This window comes from Diorhabda sublineata, chromosome 5 (assembly GCF_026230105.1).
Source record: "Diorhabda sublineata isolate icDioSubl1.1 chromosome 5, icDioSubl1.1, whole genome shotgun sequence".
In the NCBI taxonomy this organism is placed as follows: Eukaryota; Metazoa; Arthropoda; class Insecta; order Coleoptera; family Chrysomelidae; genus Diorhabda; species Diorhabda sublineata.
Genome location: NC_079478.1, coordinates 15,441,468 through 15,461,731, shown reverse-complemented (window position 1 = coordinate 15,461,731; position 20,264 = coordinate 15,441,468). Strand labels below are relative to the sequence as shown.

At 32.2% G+C, this 20,264-nt stretch overlaps 1 protein-coding gene across 1 annotated transcript; it reads left to right on the top strand.

The window, feature by feature from the left end:
* Positions 1 to 1,863: 1,863 nt before the first annotated feature.
* On the top strand, positions 1,864 to 19,866 carry LOC130444427 (uncharacterized). The gene is made up of 12 exons (XM_056779550.1): positions 1,864 to 1,999; positions 2,528 to 2,911; positions 2,969 to 3,224; positions 8,896 to 9,130; positions 9,203 to 9,356; positions 9,411 to 9,446; positions 9,515 to 9,743; positions 12,367 to 12,741; positions 12,843 to 13,169; positions 13,356 to 13,786; positions 19,307 to 19,499; positions 19,620 to 19,866. The coding sequence occupies exons 1-12, from the start codon at positions 1,864 to 1,866 to the stop codon at positions 19,864 to 19,866; spliced, it is 3,003 nt and encodes a 1,000-aa protein (XP_056635528.1).
* Positions 19,867 to 20,264: the final 398 nt, after the last annotated feature.

Sequence of the window (20,264 nt, the reverse complement as noted above, 5' to 3'; positions counted from 1 at the left end):
ATTTTTCTACCCTTATCCAAAAAATCAATCATGATTACTCCATGGCAATCCCAAAAAACGGAAGCAAGAACTTTTCCAGCAGATTTTTGGACACGAAACTTCTTAGGTCTTGGAGAACCAGAGTGTCACCATTCCATCGATTGTTACTTTGCTTCTGGATCGTAGAAATGTATCCAGGTCTAATTCATAGTAAAAATTCAGTTTAAGAAGTCTACATCGTTTTCAAATGGAGCATAGATCGAACACGATGCTTCTACCCTTGCAAGATTTTGGTCAACATTCAAACATTTGGGGATAAATTTTACAGCAATTTTTCTCATATTTAAATTGATGTGAACTAAATGATGAACGCATTTGTATGAAATATAAACTGGCCTTCTCGATCGGTCATCATCTTCAATGGAAAATTTACCTCTTTTGAAGCTTGCAGTCCAATTTTTCACGGTCGCATACGAAGGACATTGATCACCAAGGGTATTAAGCATATCTTCGTAAATCTGCTTACCTCTTTTAACCCTTTTAAATACAGGTACTTGATGATGGCTCTATACTCCAATTCTTCGATTTCCACAATTTCGGCGGACATCTTTTTTCTTTTAATTTATTGCGTAACTCTGGTTTACTTTTATGACGTCAAACTTTACACTGACACTTCTAATAAGTTATTGTTCGTTGCTATGGTAACACAATATTTTGTTTATGCATGGCACTGGTCTAGGCTAACTAGATTTCAATACATCCTCGTACGAGACCAGCTTCGTTCTAATCCCTACTCCGTGATGTTTGCTGGATAGAGATGGGAACGTTAGACACCTGGCGGGGATCGATTAATAGTTGATCAGTTATCAACCGACGAGGGTGAAATATCAAATTAAATAAAGGATAAGAATGATCGTACTCCAATTATTATATTCGATTGCCAGCTTCCAACCCTATTGCGAATCTGTGGATAAAATAAAAAAAGTGAAAATCACGAAAGAAAAATAGAGGTTTATTGTAGAAGGGTGCAAAATTGAGAGTAATATGAATTTTTTCACGAGAAAATAGAATAAAAAAAATATTGCCAAAAAAAAGTTTATAATTGACAAACAAAAAAAGGATTGATCGTAGAAGGGTGAAAATCTAGGGTTGTATGTAATTTTTATTGCAAAATAAAAAAAATAAAGGAAAATTATGTCCAGAAATCATAAAAAAAGTTAGGGGTGGCAATCCTTACCGATTAGGAGTATGAAAAATAGATAGTAGCCGATTCCCAGATATAACCCTGCTCATAATTAATTACTCAGTTTTCTGGATTCTACAAAGCTGTACGAGAAATAAATAGTTTAAATATTTCCGAAATAGTTTCCTAGATAACATATTTGTAATATAGCAAGTTCGAACAGAAGATAATGTATACGGGTATATGTATATTTGTTGTTAAGAATATGAAAAAGTTGTCAGTTTGAAATGTATAGAGCAAGTTTCAAAATATACTACTCAACAAAAGCCCAGTTTACACTAATTTGGGCGTATATACTCGTACAAACGTTATACTAATAAATTGCATGAAAGACATCAATCTCGATGATTATATTCACTGTTATTGTGTTTAATTTTATGAACTTTTCAAATTGATTCAAACTTTGAAGAGCAATGTTATTAACCATAAGCTATTCTCGAGAGTTCCAATTATATAAATTATCATCTTCTCATAATATACACAATAAAAATTGTTAACTACTTGGAACGACCTGTAAATTATTTTACAGGATGAAATTTTTCCTACCAAATTAAGATGTTCTGAAAACGTCCACTGACAAAGAATGCCTACAAATGACTCCGAATCTACCAAAGGAGGTCATGTGTAACTTAGACAACACAATGATACCAAGACCACCTACATTACCACCTGGACCTTTAGCACCAACATTAGGTATAAAATCTACTAGGAATAAGGATGAAATTCAAGGGAATTGTCAAGGAAGTGTTAGAAGTAAAACAAGTCAAACTTCCGAAGGTAAGAAATTTTTACATCTGGAGCAAAATCCTATATATTTTTTTATTAAATTAAAAACATTATTTCACATGTTGAAGCAAACCTCACGGCTCCGTTTCCCTTATATATTTTCCAATTATTCCAAATTTGTTCATCTAAAACTATAACCATGTATGCTATTTTCCATTGCACCATTCTGTAATCGTATAATCAATCTCTAAGAATATGTGGTGCAGCTCTATATTTAATTTCATCTTTTCATCACCATATGTATTTCGTTTCCGCATTATCACATATATTTTTTATGGTTATATTCCTTCGATATCCCCAAGGCTTCAAGAACTTTTCGTTGTTGATTTTATATAGTCATATAAAGTCAAATCTTTGCAATAATCCAATCACACATCCAAAGATGAAGATAGTTGGGTCTATATGAAAAGTATTCTGCTATATTTTTATAAGAATATCTTCATATTTAACATTTTCCTAATCAATAATATATCACCAAAAGGTAGTCGTATAATAATGACTCTAAACATTATGTGGTAGGTTTTAGATTAATGGACTTAAATAGTCAAACTAATGAGGAAACAGGAAGTGTTTACTCCATCTACAAGCAAAAAATAGATTCAATGTTCGAATCAGATTCCAGTAGTACGAAAAACAGTGTGCAAGCTAAAATAGAAAAAATGTTTCATGATGTAGCTAAAGACAACGGTATTCACATGGATGAAATCGGAGTGCATACTTTCTCTGTAGACTATTTAGGATCAGTGCCACTTAACGACAAAGTTTCTAGTTTGTCTGGACTACAAATACCGTTAAGAGATTTATATTTTAACTACAAGAGAATTATAAAATCAAAAACCGGGCTAACTGGCAGATTAGAGATATCCAGTAATGGTTTAAAGGTGCAGTATCAAGGAGAAAAAGGTAAGTCATATCTTACTTCCTTGAGTAATGTATAACTTTTATTTCAATATATTTCAGGTGATTTAGAACAACATAATTCTTTTCCAACAATAGCAGTTTGGAGTGCTGTGAAGTTCGTGTTACACGAAGATCGATCTCAACCGATATACGCTTTTCTACCTCTAATCACCGATCCCGATAATATGGACAAACGATCGTTGTTTCGAAAACTTACCGAAGCTGAGAAAAAGTATATTACAACTGAAGCACATTCGCCTTTATTCGCTGTTGTTATGAGAAAAATTGGAGTACAAAAACAATTGGAATGTCACGGGTGAGTAACTTCTCCTCATAAACGACGCAAAAACGCTCGTTGTATAGGTGAAAGCTGATATATGAGTCGTTTATTATTTCTTACAATATGGCTTTGTCTCAAACTTGTAGGTATATGTATCGATTTGTCATTATCTATTACTGTGAATTGAAATTTTATCCGTAAGAATGAGCTGTACATGATTATCATGAAATTCAACATGAAAGTAGTAAATACCTCAAGGTTTGAAAGTCTTATCGTGCTTTTAACCCTTTAATCCCATCTCTTCTCGGCGGGGGATTGATAAACGCAAACCACCTTCAGAAGTCTATAAATGACTTGCCGTGCAAGAAATGAACTTTTTTAACATTTTTTTAATAATAACTACAAAACTATGCATATTAAGAGAAAAATTACTAAGTACCAAGTTGAAGTATACAAGTTAGTGAAGAGTTTGGTATTTTTATTTCCATAGCTGCAATATTTACCGATTTATGCCTCGTTAAAAAAAATCAAATCACAGTTGTGGGTTTGAAATATATGAAGGTCGAATAATGAGAAAACGGCGTATTTTTTGAAACGAATTGTAGAAGCATTTTAAAAAATCTTAGAATAAGCTAGATAGAAATCTTTAATAATAAATTACAATTAAAATAAAATTATTAACTTCACTGTTATGACGAGAAATTAAACTTAATCGGATTTTTTATTGTAATGATAATTCAACTTTACACATTAACTTATAAGTGTAAAAATGTTTTCAAGAAGTTTAACTGGTTTTGGATTTATAATTTTAAAAACACATACCTTTTACCATTTTTTTAGAATCCCTTCCTTATTTAGAAATTGAAAACTATAGAATTGAAGCAAGAATATTAAAATAAATAAATATGAAAAAATGAACTAGGTTGAACCACGCTGGAAATGTAAAATTTCGGCTTCCACTCTGAAGCTATTATCAAGAAAGGGATGATAAGACTCATTCATTGATAAAAAAAGATCCGATTCCATGGTCTCTATCTGCCTAATATTAGCATTGTTCTTTAGCAGTGTTCTCGACGATAAGCATATTTTTTTAAATTTTTACATTAACCCATTTTTTACTTTTTACAGCTTCCATTTCTCGATATTTCTCCAATAATCAGGCAAATTGATGCCTTGGAATCAAGCAAAAGAGGTGATTCGTTGCGTGGATTAGGTAGATTGATACCCCGGAATCGCTTCTTATTAATGAACGAATAACCACCCAAACCCCCTTTCCTTAATAATGGCTTCAAAGTGGAAGTCAAAATAACGAGAAGCTTTGAGTTTCCAGTCCATTTCTGCATATTTCATACATTCAAACAAAAATATGGTTAGGTTTTGGAGTTCGCTACGGCCCTTCTATGCGCTCACTTGCTTTTTCTAAACAGATGACTTTAGAATATGTGTCAAGTTCTAGAGGAAACAGTCAAAACTTCAAATTTTCAAAATCAAACGTGTGGACACGTGGTGCTATTTTTTAGATAGAGTCTCCTCAAAAATGAGTGAAATGGGTATATAAGAAAATTTAAGGTATACTATTCAATATTTGTTCTATTCTTTCAAGAAATATTAAGCCCATAAATGTTTATTTCTTCATTGTTATAAGGATATCATCCCTAAAGGGTAGCAAGTACACATCGTGCATATATAACTTTTGATCAAGATAGTAAGAGATATGCTTAATTTTAAATATTCATACAAATCGATGTCTGAAAGAAATGCGAGGTTAATACTCTATGTAGATATAAGGTTGGTGACTGGACTAGTAGTGCAGGAGCTTGATCTATGTTATTTCATCTTGGGAAAAACAAATATTAAAATATTATTCATAAAGATATACAAGGATGGTCCCAGAAGAACCTGGCTTAACAAAGTAAATACGAAAATTTGGGAAAAATATAACTATTTTTCTCCTTTTAGCTCCATACACTTTTCCCTGCGATGTTCAATAAGTTCGATATCCTTCTTATAATAAGAATCGTCGACGTCTGGGAAGTCTGAGAAGAGAGAATAATCCGAGGGGGCTAGATCTGGCGAATAGAGTGCATGAGGTACTAATCTAAACTTTAACTCATTAATTTTTGTCGTTGCAATAATGGATGTGTGAGCTGGTGCATTATCTTGTTAAAAAAACACTTTCTTCCTAATCAAATACGGCCATTTTTGCTTGATTTCTTCACTCGAGTTAGCATAATACTGGCCATTGATGATTTTTCCTTTCTCAAGATAGTCAGTGAAAATTATCCCATGCGCATCTCAAATCACGGACGCCATGACCTTGCCTGCAGAAGGAACTGTATGTGTCGTCTTTGGAGCCAGTTCTCCCTTTTCAATCCATTGTTTTGATTGTCCTTTTGTTTCGGGTGTGAATTTATGGACCCACGTTTCATCCATGCTTACGAAACGGCGCAAAAATTCAACTTTTAGTTTAGTGAATCATTGCCAAAACTCGATAGAAACATCTCCGGGATGGTGTTTTTGTTCCATTGTGAGCAAACGCAGCACCCATTTTGCGCCCAGCTTTCTCATGTCCAAATTTTCAGTTAATATACGATGGACTGCACTTTTTTAAATGCTTACTATGTATGCTAGCTCGTTTACTTTCAAATCCTCATCTCTTTTGGTTGACCACTGCTAGACTGGTCTTCGTAGGTACTACGGCCTTGGTTAAAATCTGCTACCCAATATTTTACTGTTGATAACGAAGGAGCAGCCTCACCCAAAGTAGAATCAAGCTCAGCTTTTGTATTGGTTGAGGTAATACATTTCAAATAAAAGTATTGTATCACATAACGATGACTAATTTTTTCCATGTTTACAAATTCACTGAAAACGTTCACTATTGATGGCTGCCAAACAAATACTAAACATCGTGGCGTCTTCAAACTTGAAACATATGCTGTGTAGATGGTGTAATTTCAAATACAATCAATCAATTCCCGCCATCTCTATGTTAGCCAAGTAACTTCTGGGACTACCTCATCATAGCTAACATTCCGTCGATACCAAATACAGAACTGATTAACGAGCGAACATAAAATCAATAGATTAAAATATATTTCTCTATATGCAACTTTTTCTTTTATCTAATTTTACAACAAATAAATTTCATTCATAATTTGTTTTAAAATCTTCTCATAATAATATCAATTTATTCACAAATAGAAAAGTTCATAAATTTATGGATATTCCGGTTCTATAAATCAAAATAATGGTTCTACTGTAATGTAGGATACAAATTAATATAAATGAATAAAACTTTTCATCTGTCTAGACTCGAAATTTCATTTTTTTGTAACATATAACAAGACTAACAAGACACAAAAATTTATGCTATTAATTTCTAAAAAAAAAGGAGAAACTTTCCACTACTTTCAAAGTTCCACCTCGTAAGTCTACAAGTTTGACGAAAACTTTTTTATTGAGTTTGTTTGAAGTATGTTTCAGTGCCAAGTGTGCAAAAAAACATCTGCAGAAACACCGCCGTTTTTCCATTCGTAAAAAACACATATTTCTAAGTTGTAAATCATGACTAATTAATTTCATTGTTTCCTTTTGGAAGTGATATTGTGTGAGCCCAGAAAAGCTACAATGAAAAATTGTGATAAGAAAATGAATTTTGGTGGTCATGATTTACGAGCAGGTAGTTTCATTAATTTAGTTATTTAGACAGGGTGCAAAAATGCTCAAAATTATTTCAGAAAAAATTCTAGATCAGATAATGAGAAATAAAAACAAAGTGAAAGGAAACTAATTCTCTCATTTGTAATAAAACGTTATATTATCTTTTATAAACTTCATCCTACAACTATTTGTTGTTATTTCCACAATTTCTCTGTGAAATATAATATATTTGGTGTGATACATTTTTTATAGCTTTCTATTTAGACCAGGATTGATAGTTTTAGAAAAAATAGCAGTTGGATGAAGCCCATTGGGAAAGGAAGGGGATATAAAAAAAATATATAAAAAATTTATAATCAGCACACGTTTCCATGTACTTTAGGGTTTTTCTAAGTGTGGTTTCCCTGTTATTGGGCGTGAATTTAAAAAAATAGGAAAAGTTATTCGTCAGATCCATGATTCTCTAATACTTCTGCTACCTCTTCTTCTACTTGCTCTTTTTCTTCATCCTGGGTACAAATTGCACAAAAGTGATATATCGCATGTCTGCTCATTGATATCAAACAAGTCCTTAACTGTTGGTGATTCAACATTAGAGTACGACCACCACTGACAATTTGTACATGCTAAGAAACAAAACAGTTCCAGTCCGAACTATTGTAAAATTCATTTAACACAAAGAATCAACATTCACGATTTTCACCTTAAACGGTGATAAAAATTAGGTCCTATACAGTCACATAGTTCGAAAACAATCTTGGAGCAAACAAGATCTACCAACACAAACCACATCGAAAGCTGAAAAACAACAAAAAAGCTAAAAAGCTCATGCCATCAATTTGGTGGAAATACAAAGGTATTGTGTTTTTTGATTTACTTCCAAGGAACCAAACGATCAATTCTGATGTTTACTGTCAATCATTAATGAAACTGGATGAAGCAATCCAAGAGAAACAGGAAAGGTTCAGTGTTCCACCATAATAATGCAAGGCCTCATCCATCTTTAACAACTCGTAGGTAACTATTGGAGCTTGTTTCGCAAATGATGCCACATCCCTCAAACAGCTCTAATCTGGCACCATCTGATTACCATTTATTTCGAAGTTTGCAGAAATCTTTGAATGGTGAAACTTTCACAATTGACGATGACCTTCAAACACACCTGGATCAGTATTTTGCTGAAAAGGACCAGGAACTTTATTAGCGCGGAATCATGAAGCTGAAAAAAGATGACAAAAGGTCATAGAACAAAATGGAAAATATATAATTGATTAAAAACTATTCTTTGTCAAAAAAAGTGTAATTTTATGCTACAAAACCGAAATTACTATGTCGTCCACCAATATATTTACTTCTTCATTATCTTCTACTGGAGAGTTTTCTGTATCTTTTACTCTATTGATCTTTCAGTTCCCATTGAATATTGATATATAGTAATATCATGCAGGTTTACAAATTCATTTCTGAGAAGTTCTGGATAATAATTATTATTCTTATTATAACAATTATTCTCCACTTCTCAGTTAGGCTAAGTTTCAAGAAAGAGCTCTGAAACTTGCATGCTTTTATATAATTGTTTATCAATTGTTAGGTGTCACTAGGATTAATTGAATTTTTTGTCTGTTTTAAGTGTTGCTAGCTTATTTATTTTTATCCTTCAATAATTTTCCTCTTCGTGGTTATACTTTTGATGTACCGGTTTGGGTGTAAATGTTAAATTCGACCAGATCTGTAACTGACCATTCTAAATGACTATGTGAGATGTATGATGAAGGTATTAATTGCTTTAATAATGTTTTGAGAATTAAATTGATTCATTGGTATTCTGTTTCTGTTTTGATACTACTTTATTAATATGTTTTTATGTTTGATGAAACTACAGTTGTACATTATTACAGCTATTATCATTATATTTGAAAGACAAAAAGCAGAAAATTTGATCGCAGAACCACGGAATTCTTAGTTTCAAGTATTCTGATGATAAAAATGCACCAATTGCTGAGAAATAGTTTGTATTGATAATTAATTCTTCTTTCGATTTAAGATTTGTCTGTCAAACTTCAGAAGATGCCATAGTGATAGCAGCTACATTGTATAAATCTTTAGTATCTCACATGAAAGCAAAAGAAAAAAGGCCTAGAAATAGGAATGGTGTTACTACTTGTATGTCCATAACGTCAAGTGTAAACAGAGATAAATCGGGAAATTCAATTCCTGTTAGACCACCTCGAAAGAAACGGAGCAATGCTTCTTCCGTAACAAGCGAAAATGATATTAGTGTGAGTATACCGAACATTCTTTTCTATAGAATTTATTTTTTAGTAGTCAAGTTGAATTATCATATATTTTAGGTATCTGATACCAAACCTCTACTGAATTCTCATAGACTTCCCAAAAAAAGTACGAAAACAAAAAGAGCACCGACAGTTCCTGAACCTAAAAAAGAAGATTTAAATGCTATTGTACCCTATGAAGAGCCAATCAAACCAGAAACTAATAGAAAAAGTCATGAAACAAAATCTAATAGTAGAAGTCAGTCAGTAAGTGACTCCAGTAAAGAAGAGTTTCATGAAATTAAACCAAAAACATTTACCGGTTCGTTAATACTCCATTTATTATACGAAGATACAAAATTGTTAACAGTTGACTTGTATACTTTCCAGATAAACTTAATACTTACATGAGTAGGGAGCAGAAGCAGCTACATGCAGAAATAAAACAAGTGATGAATGATGGAGGAAAGAATTGTTTGAAGAAGGTGATGAGAAAAAATGAAGATGCCATAAGAAAAGCAGAGAATTCTGGTGATATCTTAACAAAAGTGACCATTCCTAGATCTGGTAGCTTTTTAAACACTGGAGGTTTGACCAAATACAAGAATAAAGGTTCAAGGTAAAAAAATATATTAAACTATATGTTTATTGAAAAAAATGATTTTAATATCATATCACATAAATAATTCGTCGATATACACAAATAAAAGGAAGTATCAACTTTCTTCCAAAGAGAGCTGCAAAAGTTATACAATCATTTGTTTAGTTCGAAAGATACAGGGGCTCTAGTGGAAGAAAGAAATTTGTGGTCGGATATAAATTACTTTTTTTCAAGAGCAAAGTTTCCGTTCAATTAAATACTTGATTTAATCTATAATTAACAATTATTAACTATAACATCCTAAAGAATGGTTAATTGATCCGCATTATAGTTATAGAAGTAAAACTAAGGTGCAGAAGCTAACTTTTATGAAACACTCCATTTTGTTAGCATATTCATCTAGATGAAATGGCATTTAAATCCATATTAGGTGTAAGCTACAAAAAGTTATTATGACCTCTCTTGATAGAGCTGAGCATGAAGAATACATCTAGACAGTCTTGGCAAGTTATTATTTTTGGCGAGTTTAGTCAGGTTAATTTTTGGTTTTAGATAAAAGTTGAACCCAGTATAAAACATTACATAAAACGCAATATTCATTTATTATAACCTTCAATATATACCCCTCCTCTATCTCTACATCGCTCTTTTCAAATCTTTCATTGTTCGAAACGGTTTTTCCATGTCTGTTCGCTCAGGACACGCGCCGCTTCTTTTTCACTGCTTCAACAGACTCAAATTTTGTTACTTTTATTGGAAATTTGATTCATCATACGTTATTACTTTTTCTAATAAGTGTTAGTCATTGTTGTTCAAATGTGAGCATCTTCAACATCTTCTCGGCCGTCTTGAAAACGCTCAAACCTCTCAAAAGGACGAGGCTGTTACAAACATTGTAGTTTCCTTGTGGTATTTAACAACAATCCGTTGCTCTATTTTCACGGCAAAACAATAAAACACAAACGAAAGCGACGGCAATACTGGTTTGTTTAGAGACACGGTAAACATTGTATTCTACAGAGTAGGTTTCAAGTTAAATAGCTAACCTTTGCCACACGAGTACTTTTCTCTGTAGTAGCACTACTCTTGTTAAATTTCATTACTTAACATCCATACTTCGTACTTTTGCAATGATTAAAGTAGATCAGAGTCAACTCTTATTGGGCTGCTTTTACCTTAAAAAGTAATTTCCTTTATTAAATTTAATCAAGACCGCCACTAAATGACATATGTCATTTATTTCAAACTACATGTTTCCTTATTCTAATTGTAGTTTTTTCTTGCTTTCAATCCCTATCCTTTAAGCTACCCCAATTAAGTTGCACTAGCTACATATAGAAAATATAGTTGATTGTCATTGTATTTGTACCAATTCCCCTGTAGTACAGAATTTTCAACGAAATTCGCGGTCCGATAGATTCACCTTGAGATGGAATCTAATTAGAAAAACAGTTCATTAGAACTTTTCTTGTTAAATGCAGTAATTAACTACATATTATCGATAATACAAACTAACTCGTATTTAATGAACCGTGACAGTTGGGAAGCGTGAATGCTTAAATCGACTTAAACGGTTAAAAAACCATTTAAAATATACTCCAGTCAAATAGGATTAAGAATTGAAAAAATTAAGTAAAATTATTGCGTTCACCTTCATATTGACGTTTCAAAAGTCGAGGGTGAATTCTTTGTCCTATTTATCACTACGTGCAATCAGTACCTATATTGGATAAATTAGATTCACATATATTTTCATTAGTACTAATGCCCAGTGAAATTATTATTCCTTGGACAATTTTTGTTGGTATTTCGAAACTAATATACTTAGTTTATATGAATGTACGTTCAAAAACATAACGGTAAGTCCAATGTTTATATAATCACAAGAGTAGTGATGAACAAATTTCGAATTCTTTCTAGTATTTTAGGACTACTTCCTTTTTGCAATTCTTGATCACAAGGTTTTGTCGAAATATTAAAGATTCAGCTTATTCTTTGGGTGCTATTCAATATTTTGCTTTCTGTATGAGCTTCATATTTATAATAATAATCTCATGATAACCTGCATTGACTCAGAGTGAAGGCACTGTAGTAAAAAAGTACCGTAAAAGAATAGAACTCTTAAATGAAAGATATTTTTCACGAAGAAAAACATCCAACAGAAATATTGGATATTATATTCAAAAGTTTTCTCATTACCTGTTGTCGAAATTTTGTTATGGCAAAATTTTTTATGTCCACCATTCGTCGTGAGCGAAAGAACTTTCAGTAAATTATCAAGTAATCATATGAAACAGGAAAGGCTTACAGAACTCGTTATCATCTCTATCCAATCCGAAATATATGAAAAAATTGACTTCACCGAAATTATTGACATGAGCGTAGTATGTTTGAAGGAGTTGAAAATATTGGTGAAATAATATTGATTCGTTTGTGCGGCTTTATCTCTCATCCCATCGTATCCACACAATTTAATAGTTCGGAAAAAGTGTGAATTGATCGGAAGAAAAGAAATACATTTTTCAATTTCAATACTATTCTAACCCACTTGAGTATTTCAGATTTTCTTTAAACTACCCGGTCTAGTATATTTGGTGTAAATATGTAAAAACGCTTTCCTTTCAGACGAACTTTGTTTCAGAAGTAATGACCAAGGTAATGGAGGATCTCCATTGGGTTTTAAAGAAATATTTAACGAGCTTTCCCTTCAAGAAGGTCTCCACTCCTTAGACGACATTCTAAGCGTCATAATCGACCCTGAAGGAATGTCCTTTAATGATCTCAAACCTATTTACAAAGAATTTCTCCTGAAGCTTTCCGTAACACTCACCAAAGATGAACTATATCAAAGAGCAAAATCCATAATGAGAAGACAGAAAAAAAAGTTATTAAGAAAAGCTCCTCAACAAAAACATAGAGTTAGCATCGGTGGGAAGTTTAGGAGATTAAAACATATATTCCAAAAGAATTTTAAATTAACTCTTAAAAAGAAGATAAAACAGGTAGATAAAAATATTATTAAGAATATTAATTATTTATAACTTCATTAAAATATTATTCATAGAATCACATAGTCCAGAAGAGCTTGGTTGATATTCCATCACAAATGGACTCAAAACTACCAGAAAGCTCCATATCTACATCTTCCTATGACACAAGGCAATTCCAACCCAAAGAAGAGAATATTCCGAACAGAAAACAGCATCAAAAGAAAAAAATCCGGAGGGACCGAGCGAGCACCAGCGAAGAAAGCGATTTCTTTTCATTGAGAAAGAGCAGAAGCAGATCTCAGGGATTTAGCTTGCTGCACAATCAAAACAGGAACTCTTCTTCTGGGTACGTGTCTTGCTCCGAATGCTCCTATGATTCTGATACTTGTACCTGTGTATCAGCTGATAAGTGTTATTGCAGCTTAGGGCAGAAAGATACTTCAAGAAGGACGAGGTAAGATAAGTACAATGCATCTGCACTTTCATATATTTTTTCACTCGGTATATAGTAGGTTCAGCTTGATCACCATCATTATCACTATAATCATCATAATTATATGATCTTTTGGAGATTTTTACAAAATTATCTTCATATTTACAGATGCAGTAGTTCGATATGTCGGAAACAAGAAACCTGTAGATGTGGCAGAAAAAATTCAGTAGTTTACTGCGAATGTGATACTGATTCTTGTACGGAAAGTAACAAATGTTATTGCCCGAATATATATTATAATCCGGCTTCTATAGACCCTATTTGTGAGAGGGGCTTCACTCAAGACTCAGACCATCATCGACATAATAAACTTTGTAAGAAGAAGTCAAATACAAAGAGTACGAAAAGCTTGGAATATTTTTTGAATCCTCCTGAAAAGTATTATGAGAAATTGAAAAGTCGGAATACTCAGTCTTTGGTGTCCTTAGAAGAAAATGGTATCGGAGAAAGAGATTACGATCAATGCAATGGAGGATTGCATAATTATTTGCAGGGTAAAGCTGTACATAGAAATGGAATTGCGCCATGCAGACCAACTGCTGCAAAAAATCACGGTTCTGCCAAAAGTCATCGCTCTAGTAAGTTATATACTAATGATAAAGTTCATTATACTATAGAAATTCAGTGTTTTCACTAGATAATAACGATATAATGTTGAATGTAGTGAAATCTGTTCGTTTAAAAACTCTAATGAGAAAAAACTCAGTAAACTGATAGGGATGTGCTTTTGATCTTCATGACGAAGGTAACATCAAATTACTACCCATTAAGCAAGCTATCAAGTTACAGTATATTTTTAAACAGAACGTAATCAAAGGGAGCCAGATCATGTGAATACAGTGGACAACTTAGACAGCGAAATATCCAGATGACGTAATTTTACTGGCCATAATCTCTTCTTCTAGGTTAACAAAGGAGATTACATCTTCAAAATCTCTAATGAATCTTTTGCTTGATTGGGAACATGTTCTTCGGATTATGTCCATTGTATTTTTATTTTTGGATTACCATAGTGTACTCGTTTTTCGGAAAACAACCACTTTTATTACCATTCAAAATATTGCATACCCGTTTAGTTGAGATATTTATTCCATCACGTACTTTTATTTGACGGTTCCGAAAATTCAGAATCATCTGTATTAATATGGCCAATTCTAAGACAGAACCTCACAAATCATTCATTTGGATGGAGCACTTTCAAGTCAAAATTTACATATCTTTTCCTCGGTTTATTCAATTGTCTTTCCATAAAAATAATGAGGTTCAATCCACAACTTAAATTATTTTCTCTCTATATTTACCCATCATTACAACACAGTTTCCTTTACATGACTATTAAGATTAATCTTTATGTAAGATACATGGGAAATTTTACAGATGAAAAAGTTTAACTGATCAATATAATATTTAGTATCATATCAGTTTTATTCAAATGTAAAATCTATTCCATAGAAAGTCATCACACTACAAAAAAAGAAACAATTTAATAACTTTCCATCCATTAATTGGACATATTGTTACGAATCAAAATGTGGTAGCTTTGTCAATAAAAACGGCTTTGTAGAAGTATTGCCCCCCTAACAGTTTTGCTCCATTATGTTGTATAAAAATATATGCTATAAAACGAAATCGCTTACGGAAGGGCCTTGGAAGTTTTCCCACCCACCGATAGCATAAAAACAGAGCTGACCTCGCTCAAAACTGCTGCTTGATTATCTTTTTATCCTCACAATATCACATCTTTTATTAAAAAATCACTATTTTATCGAAAGATACATGAAGATTTTCACTAAATTGAGTTCGACATGTATCTATACTATAAGTTACAAACGTTTAAATTTGTTATCAAATGTCTAGATTTTTGAAAGCTTGAATTTTGATTGATCGTGTCTCCATATTCAATTACTTAGAATAGTAATAACGAAATTAATAAGCTATATTAACGATACAACAAAAATTCTAATTTATTCTCTTAGAGAGATATTATCATTCCTAATACACTGATAAAAGTATAATTTGAAGAAAGGTTGATATTTTCTTTTATACATACACTGAACTCATTTTAATGATCCACTTCGCTTCAATTGGTATGAAACTATCACTATCGTTACCCAGTCCCAAAATAAATAAAGTCTGTATCCACTAGGAAATCTAATTCTCTCATGTGGTTTTCTGCTCTTTACACATGATGTATACTTCTTTTCGTGCTAAGAGGGTAACTTCAACTATTGCAATATGTAGTATGAATGTTGCTACTTACGTTTTAAGATAAACAAAAAAACAAGTACTCTCTAGTAAGACCAATACTCTTTTGCAATCATTGGGTGCCAAGTAAGGACTGTACGGTAGATGACTCATCAATTCGATGTTTTGATTGTTCAAAAATGTTTTTGTTTGAAATGATGTGTGAGAGCTCGCATTGTCGTGGTGGAGAATGATTCTTGTACGATTGATTTTTCCTAACTTTTAGAACACTTTTGACAAACAAATGCAAGTATATCATTCAGAATTGACAGTTCTACATTGCTCTAATGGAACGGTGGTGACATGTCCAGCTATTCCGAATAAATTGGCGAACATTTACTTCGAACTGCTTCGAGCGCGAACAAATTTTGTTAGTTTTAGATCGTCTTGAAAGACCCATACAGTCGATTGTTGCCGTCTTTTGAAGCACCGTGATTAATTTTTTTCAGCATTCATTTGCACCAATCGACACGAGCTTTTTGTTATGCGGTTGTCAAATTCTGCGGTATCCAACGGGAACAAATCTTTTTGACAGCAAATGTTCATGCCATGTTGATTGCATGCAAGTGTAATTCCCAAGTATGCCTCAACCTCACAGTGTATCACATGACGATCTTGCAAGATCAGTTTACACACAGCAAGGAAGTTTTCTTGCACAACAGCAGATTTTGGACAACCTTTCAGAAATTCATCTTATAAAGAAGTGGAAACCAGCGAAACACGGTGTATCGAGATGGTGTTTCATCACCAAAACTAATATCGAGTTGATCGGCACATTGCTGTTGGTTTAATCCATGGTGGTTGAATGTCATAGAAAATCATACGAAAATGTAGAACTTTATGTTGCAATTTTATATATTTCACGTAGAGCGCCATAATGATATGTTGGCAGTTGTACTCTGTCTATGACTCCATCGAAATGTACTAATTGTAATTTAATAGTTACCATTAACTCTGCTTTAATTATAGTATCCAATAACTCTTTTTCGACTATACGAATTGGGATACGTTCGATTCGGAGACTATGATACGAAAGGTTAAATCGATATTCAAGATGTTGCCGGACAGGACGGACAAACAACAATTTTTATCGTTAAAGCTTAAAAACCTATCGATAGATCTTCAAGAACAACTTTCCGACTGCTCTTGTCATTTTGTCAACTTCTTTAATAGTATTCCGAAAATTTTGCAAATAATAGATTATCGAATTTATCATTTTACGAGGTAAGTTTGTCGTCAAATGATTAATTCTCGTTTTTTTTGTCAATGTCAAACTTCTGTTAATATTACTAAAGTTATCTTTGAGTTTATGCAATTATTTTGTATTGAAATGAACAATAGTTATTCTATATTTTATAGCTAATGTTAATATCATCAAATTTAGTAAATTTTAGTTCCTTGTGAATGTTTATATGTCTCCTCAACATCATCACAATGTTCTTTTTGACCTACTTTATAAACTTTGGAAGTACAACGACTTTGTGATACCACCTATGAAATGATGTTTCTCAAATTTCCATAGACCACATTTCAATGTTATCTAACACTGTGGACATTATTTCTTTGAATTATATACTCGTGCGATTTATTCTGAGATACATTCAATAATAGGCAGTCCTGTACTTGCTAATAACAACTGAAAAAACATGTTACAAATATTATTAGATTTGGAGTTATTCGTTTACGCTAACCATTCTATATTATATAATCTAATTATCAATACGTCAGCTTAACTTCAAAAATCTTATATTAATCAATCCCTGTTAATTAATTAACACTTCATTAGTTCTCGTTTCCGGAAATATAATAAGATATTACTCGTTCATTTTATTCTCCACTTAGTTCGATTCTGTATGACCTGGATTCGCAATGAGCAGCGACTCTTTGTCTAAAACTTTCTCCCCTTTTCCTAGATTCTCATCCTGAGTTAAATCGGGATGCAACGTCCTTGAAACCAAGTTCGAGTCGGCTTTTGCTGACCTACCTAATATCCGTTTAGATGGAAAGTCCAATTAAAAAGAATATCAAAGATATTATTTAAAGGTTTTGAATGTTTGAGAACGTGGATATTATCTCTAGTAACTAAACATTCTGTGCTGTTTATGCAAGATTGAAATTTATATTCTACTATATCTGTAGTTTAATCATAAATACGGTAAAGTAATTTTATAAATATTTCTGTGATTCTCTTCTATTGTCAAGAGATTGTAAATTGAATTAAATGACGTGGGTGTAGGCAATTTGAATGATGCAAATTGAAAATAACTGATGTGTCTCTTATGATTATTCTAGAATTAGTCGAAGTTTTACTTCAGCATTGGACAATTTATATTAAAAGATAGATAAACTCAACTGTGAACGTGGTTCGAACGTTTAGAAAATGTTGCAATGAAATGAAATGTGTCAATAAGTGACAAAAGAAATTAAGAATAGAAAATCTCCTTTGATGACAGCATGTTGAAAGAAATGTTTCACGACATTTTGTTCGAACGAACGTACGCCCAACTGCCCCATTTATTCAATACAATTTCTTGAACTCATAGGTTGATATTGATTGATTTTCTTAGTTTCCCAAATTTTTTCCCCGAATTTTCCCCATTTTGATGGAACCAAATTTTTCATTTGTATTTGTTTTACAAAATTTTCTCCATCGTTGATACTTTGGATTTCAATAAATTTGTTTCTCAAAGTTATAAGCTATTTTTGTAAATATTTTAAAATATTTTGCTGCCTAAGTTCTTTATGAACAATTACGTCGATTCTCTGCGCAAAATTTCTGTTCTAAAAATCACATTCCGCACCAAAGATAACATGTTATTCAAAAAATTGAGATTAATCAAATAATTTTATTGATAAATTTCAATGTTTCAATTTTTATGATATTATACAATTCGTAACAACCGTAAATACTTAAATTGGTAAAATTGGAGAAAAATGGGAAACTTTTCTTTACATTTACACCAAAATTGGAAATATTATTGTTTTAAAAAAATTTAACTAAATTTCCAATAATTTCAAGAGTTTTAAAACATTTTGTTGAAATAGAACTCATTCAAGAAGGCCGCCCATAAGCCCACATAAGAAGGCATAAGATCGAATAGATAAGGTGTGTTTTGTAGGAAAAAAGTAAATTACAAACATTTTACAAAAAAAATCTTGTCATTAACACTATTTGTGGTTAGAGGAGGCGACACATTGCAAGAATCGTATAGCAATATTATCAAGAGGGTTGGAGTTACTACCATGTTTTGACTTGTCAGAAGTCTCGGCTTTAACCAAATAAAACATGTTTGGAATATCGTAAAGAGACGCCTACGATAAATACCTGGCTCACCAAATACGGTAGATCCCCTGTTTTATCGAATGATCATTAATTCTTAATATGGGATATCGCCTTCAAGCAAATATAAATGTTAGAGGAAGGAAGATATACTATTTTTAAATTTTTTCGAAATTCTATAATTTTTTATTATTTTGTCACTTTCTACCATTAAGTTTTTATTATTTCACTTCCGTATATGTTTAAAATTTGACTTTATAAGTTGAAGCATTTTCGATGGTTAGGTTGAGGTGAAATTAAAGCCATAAAAAGCATTCACTTAAGATACTGAAAGCTATCCCAGCCGAGGTAAACAATAAGTCTATCCAAAATTAGATTGAGCGTCGACATGCTTATATCAGCTTAAAAGGAGGTTTTTATTAAAATACGTAGAAATGTTTGTTTTAGGTCAAATTTTATCACATTGTAAAAAACTGAAATCACCAATGCTAATTGAATGGAATTGCAAAGTGTCCATACATGAATAACCATACCATTTACTTAATTCTCGAAGTGATTAATCGTTTTATTTCAGATGGCCGAACAGTCCAGTCAACAGCGATTTCTTCCGGTGTTTATACAGAAGCCCTTTCAGTTAAAAAATCCGCAGAGATAGCAGCTCTTTTCTCGGACATAAAACTAAGCCAAACAACGGATATAGCCCATTTAAATTCTGAAAATATCGACTCTGCATCAATAGTGTCATCAAAAAATTCTTGCAACAAAATGTATTCTCATTCAAAATACTCGAAACCACCAAAATCTCAAATTGGCACAAGCTCTAAATCGCACTATACTCATTTAATTAAGAATCAAAGTAATTTGTATGCTTTAAAAACTACTTCGAGTGCTTCCAGAGGAATGTCTTCTGTCCGAAGTGGATCACATTCCAGTAAAAATGGCAAGCTGAATATGTATAGTGCTAAAAACGGTTTGTATACAATCCAGAGTCAATCTGATGAATCAAGAAGGTCGAGTTCTTGTGAGGGTAAAAAATTGGAAAATAGAGCATATCTTGATTTGAGAAATGAAGTAGAAAGAAATATGAGAAACGTTAGTAGTAATATCGAAAACTCTTTAGGATATTTACCTTAGGATAGAAAATATTCATTCAATTCTAAAGCCTAAGTGCTAGCTGAGCATGTTTTGTAGTTAATAATATTGATTATTTATAATGTGCAATATTTATTTCATTGATAGTTTCAATGTATTTTTTCTCCTTCCTATATTGTAAACAACGCATTTTGACACTATTTTAAATTACATAAGTAACAATTACCGAAAAGGTAACGATTGCCTTCAAGGACAAGTTGTACGGCAACTTACCTCTACTATGCCATATGTATCTTATTCACTCCAAAAACAACCCATATTTGATGAGTTTCTAAAACAAAAATAGAAAATATCTTAGTTTTCTATATCATTACCAACGTCAAACTAATAAAAATGTACTGTTAGGATACGAGGAAATATCTATGAAAAAGGTGGACTTA

Bases quoted from the DNA above. Each gene is read 5' to 3' on its own strand.
- LOC130444427 (XM_056779550.1), top strand. From the start codon at position 1,864: ATGATACCAAGACCACCTACATTACCACCTGGACCTTTAGCACCAACA. The intron at 9,744-12,366 runs GTAAAAAAATAT...ACTTTGTTTCAG, and splicing joins TACAAGAATAAAGGTTCAAG to AAGTAATGACCAAGGTAATG. The intron at 19,500-19,619 runs GTATTCTCATTC...AACTACTTCGAG, and splicing joins AAAAATTCTTGCAACAAAAT to TGCTTCCAGAGGAATGTCTT.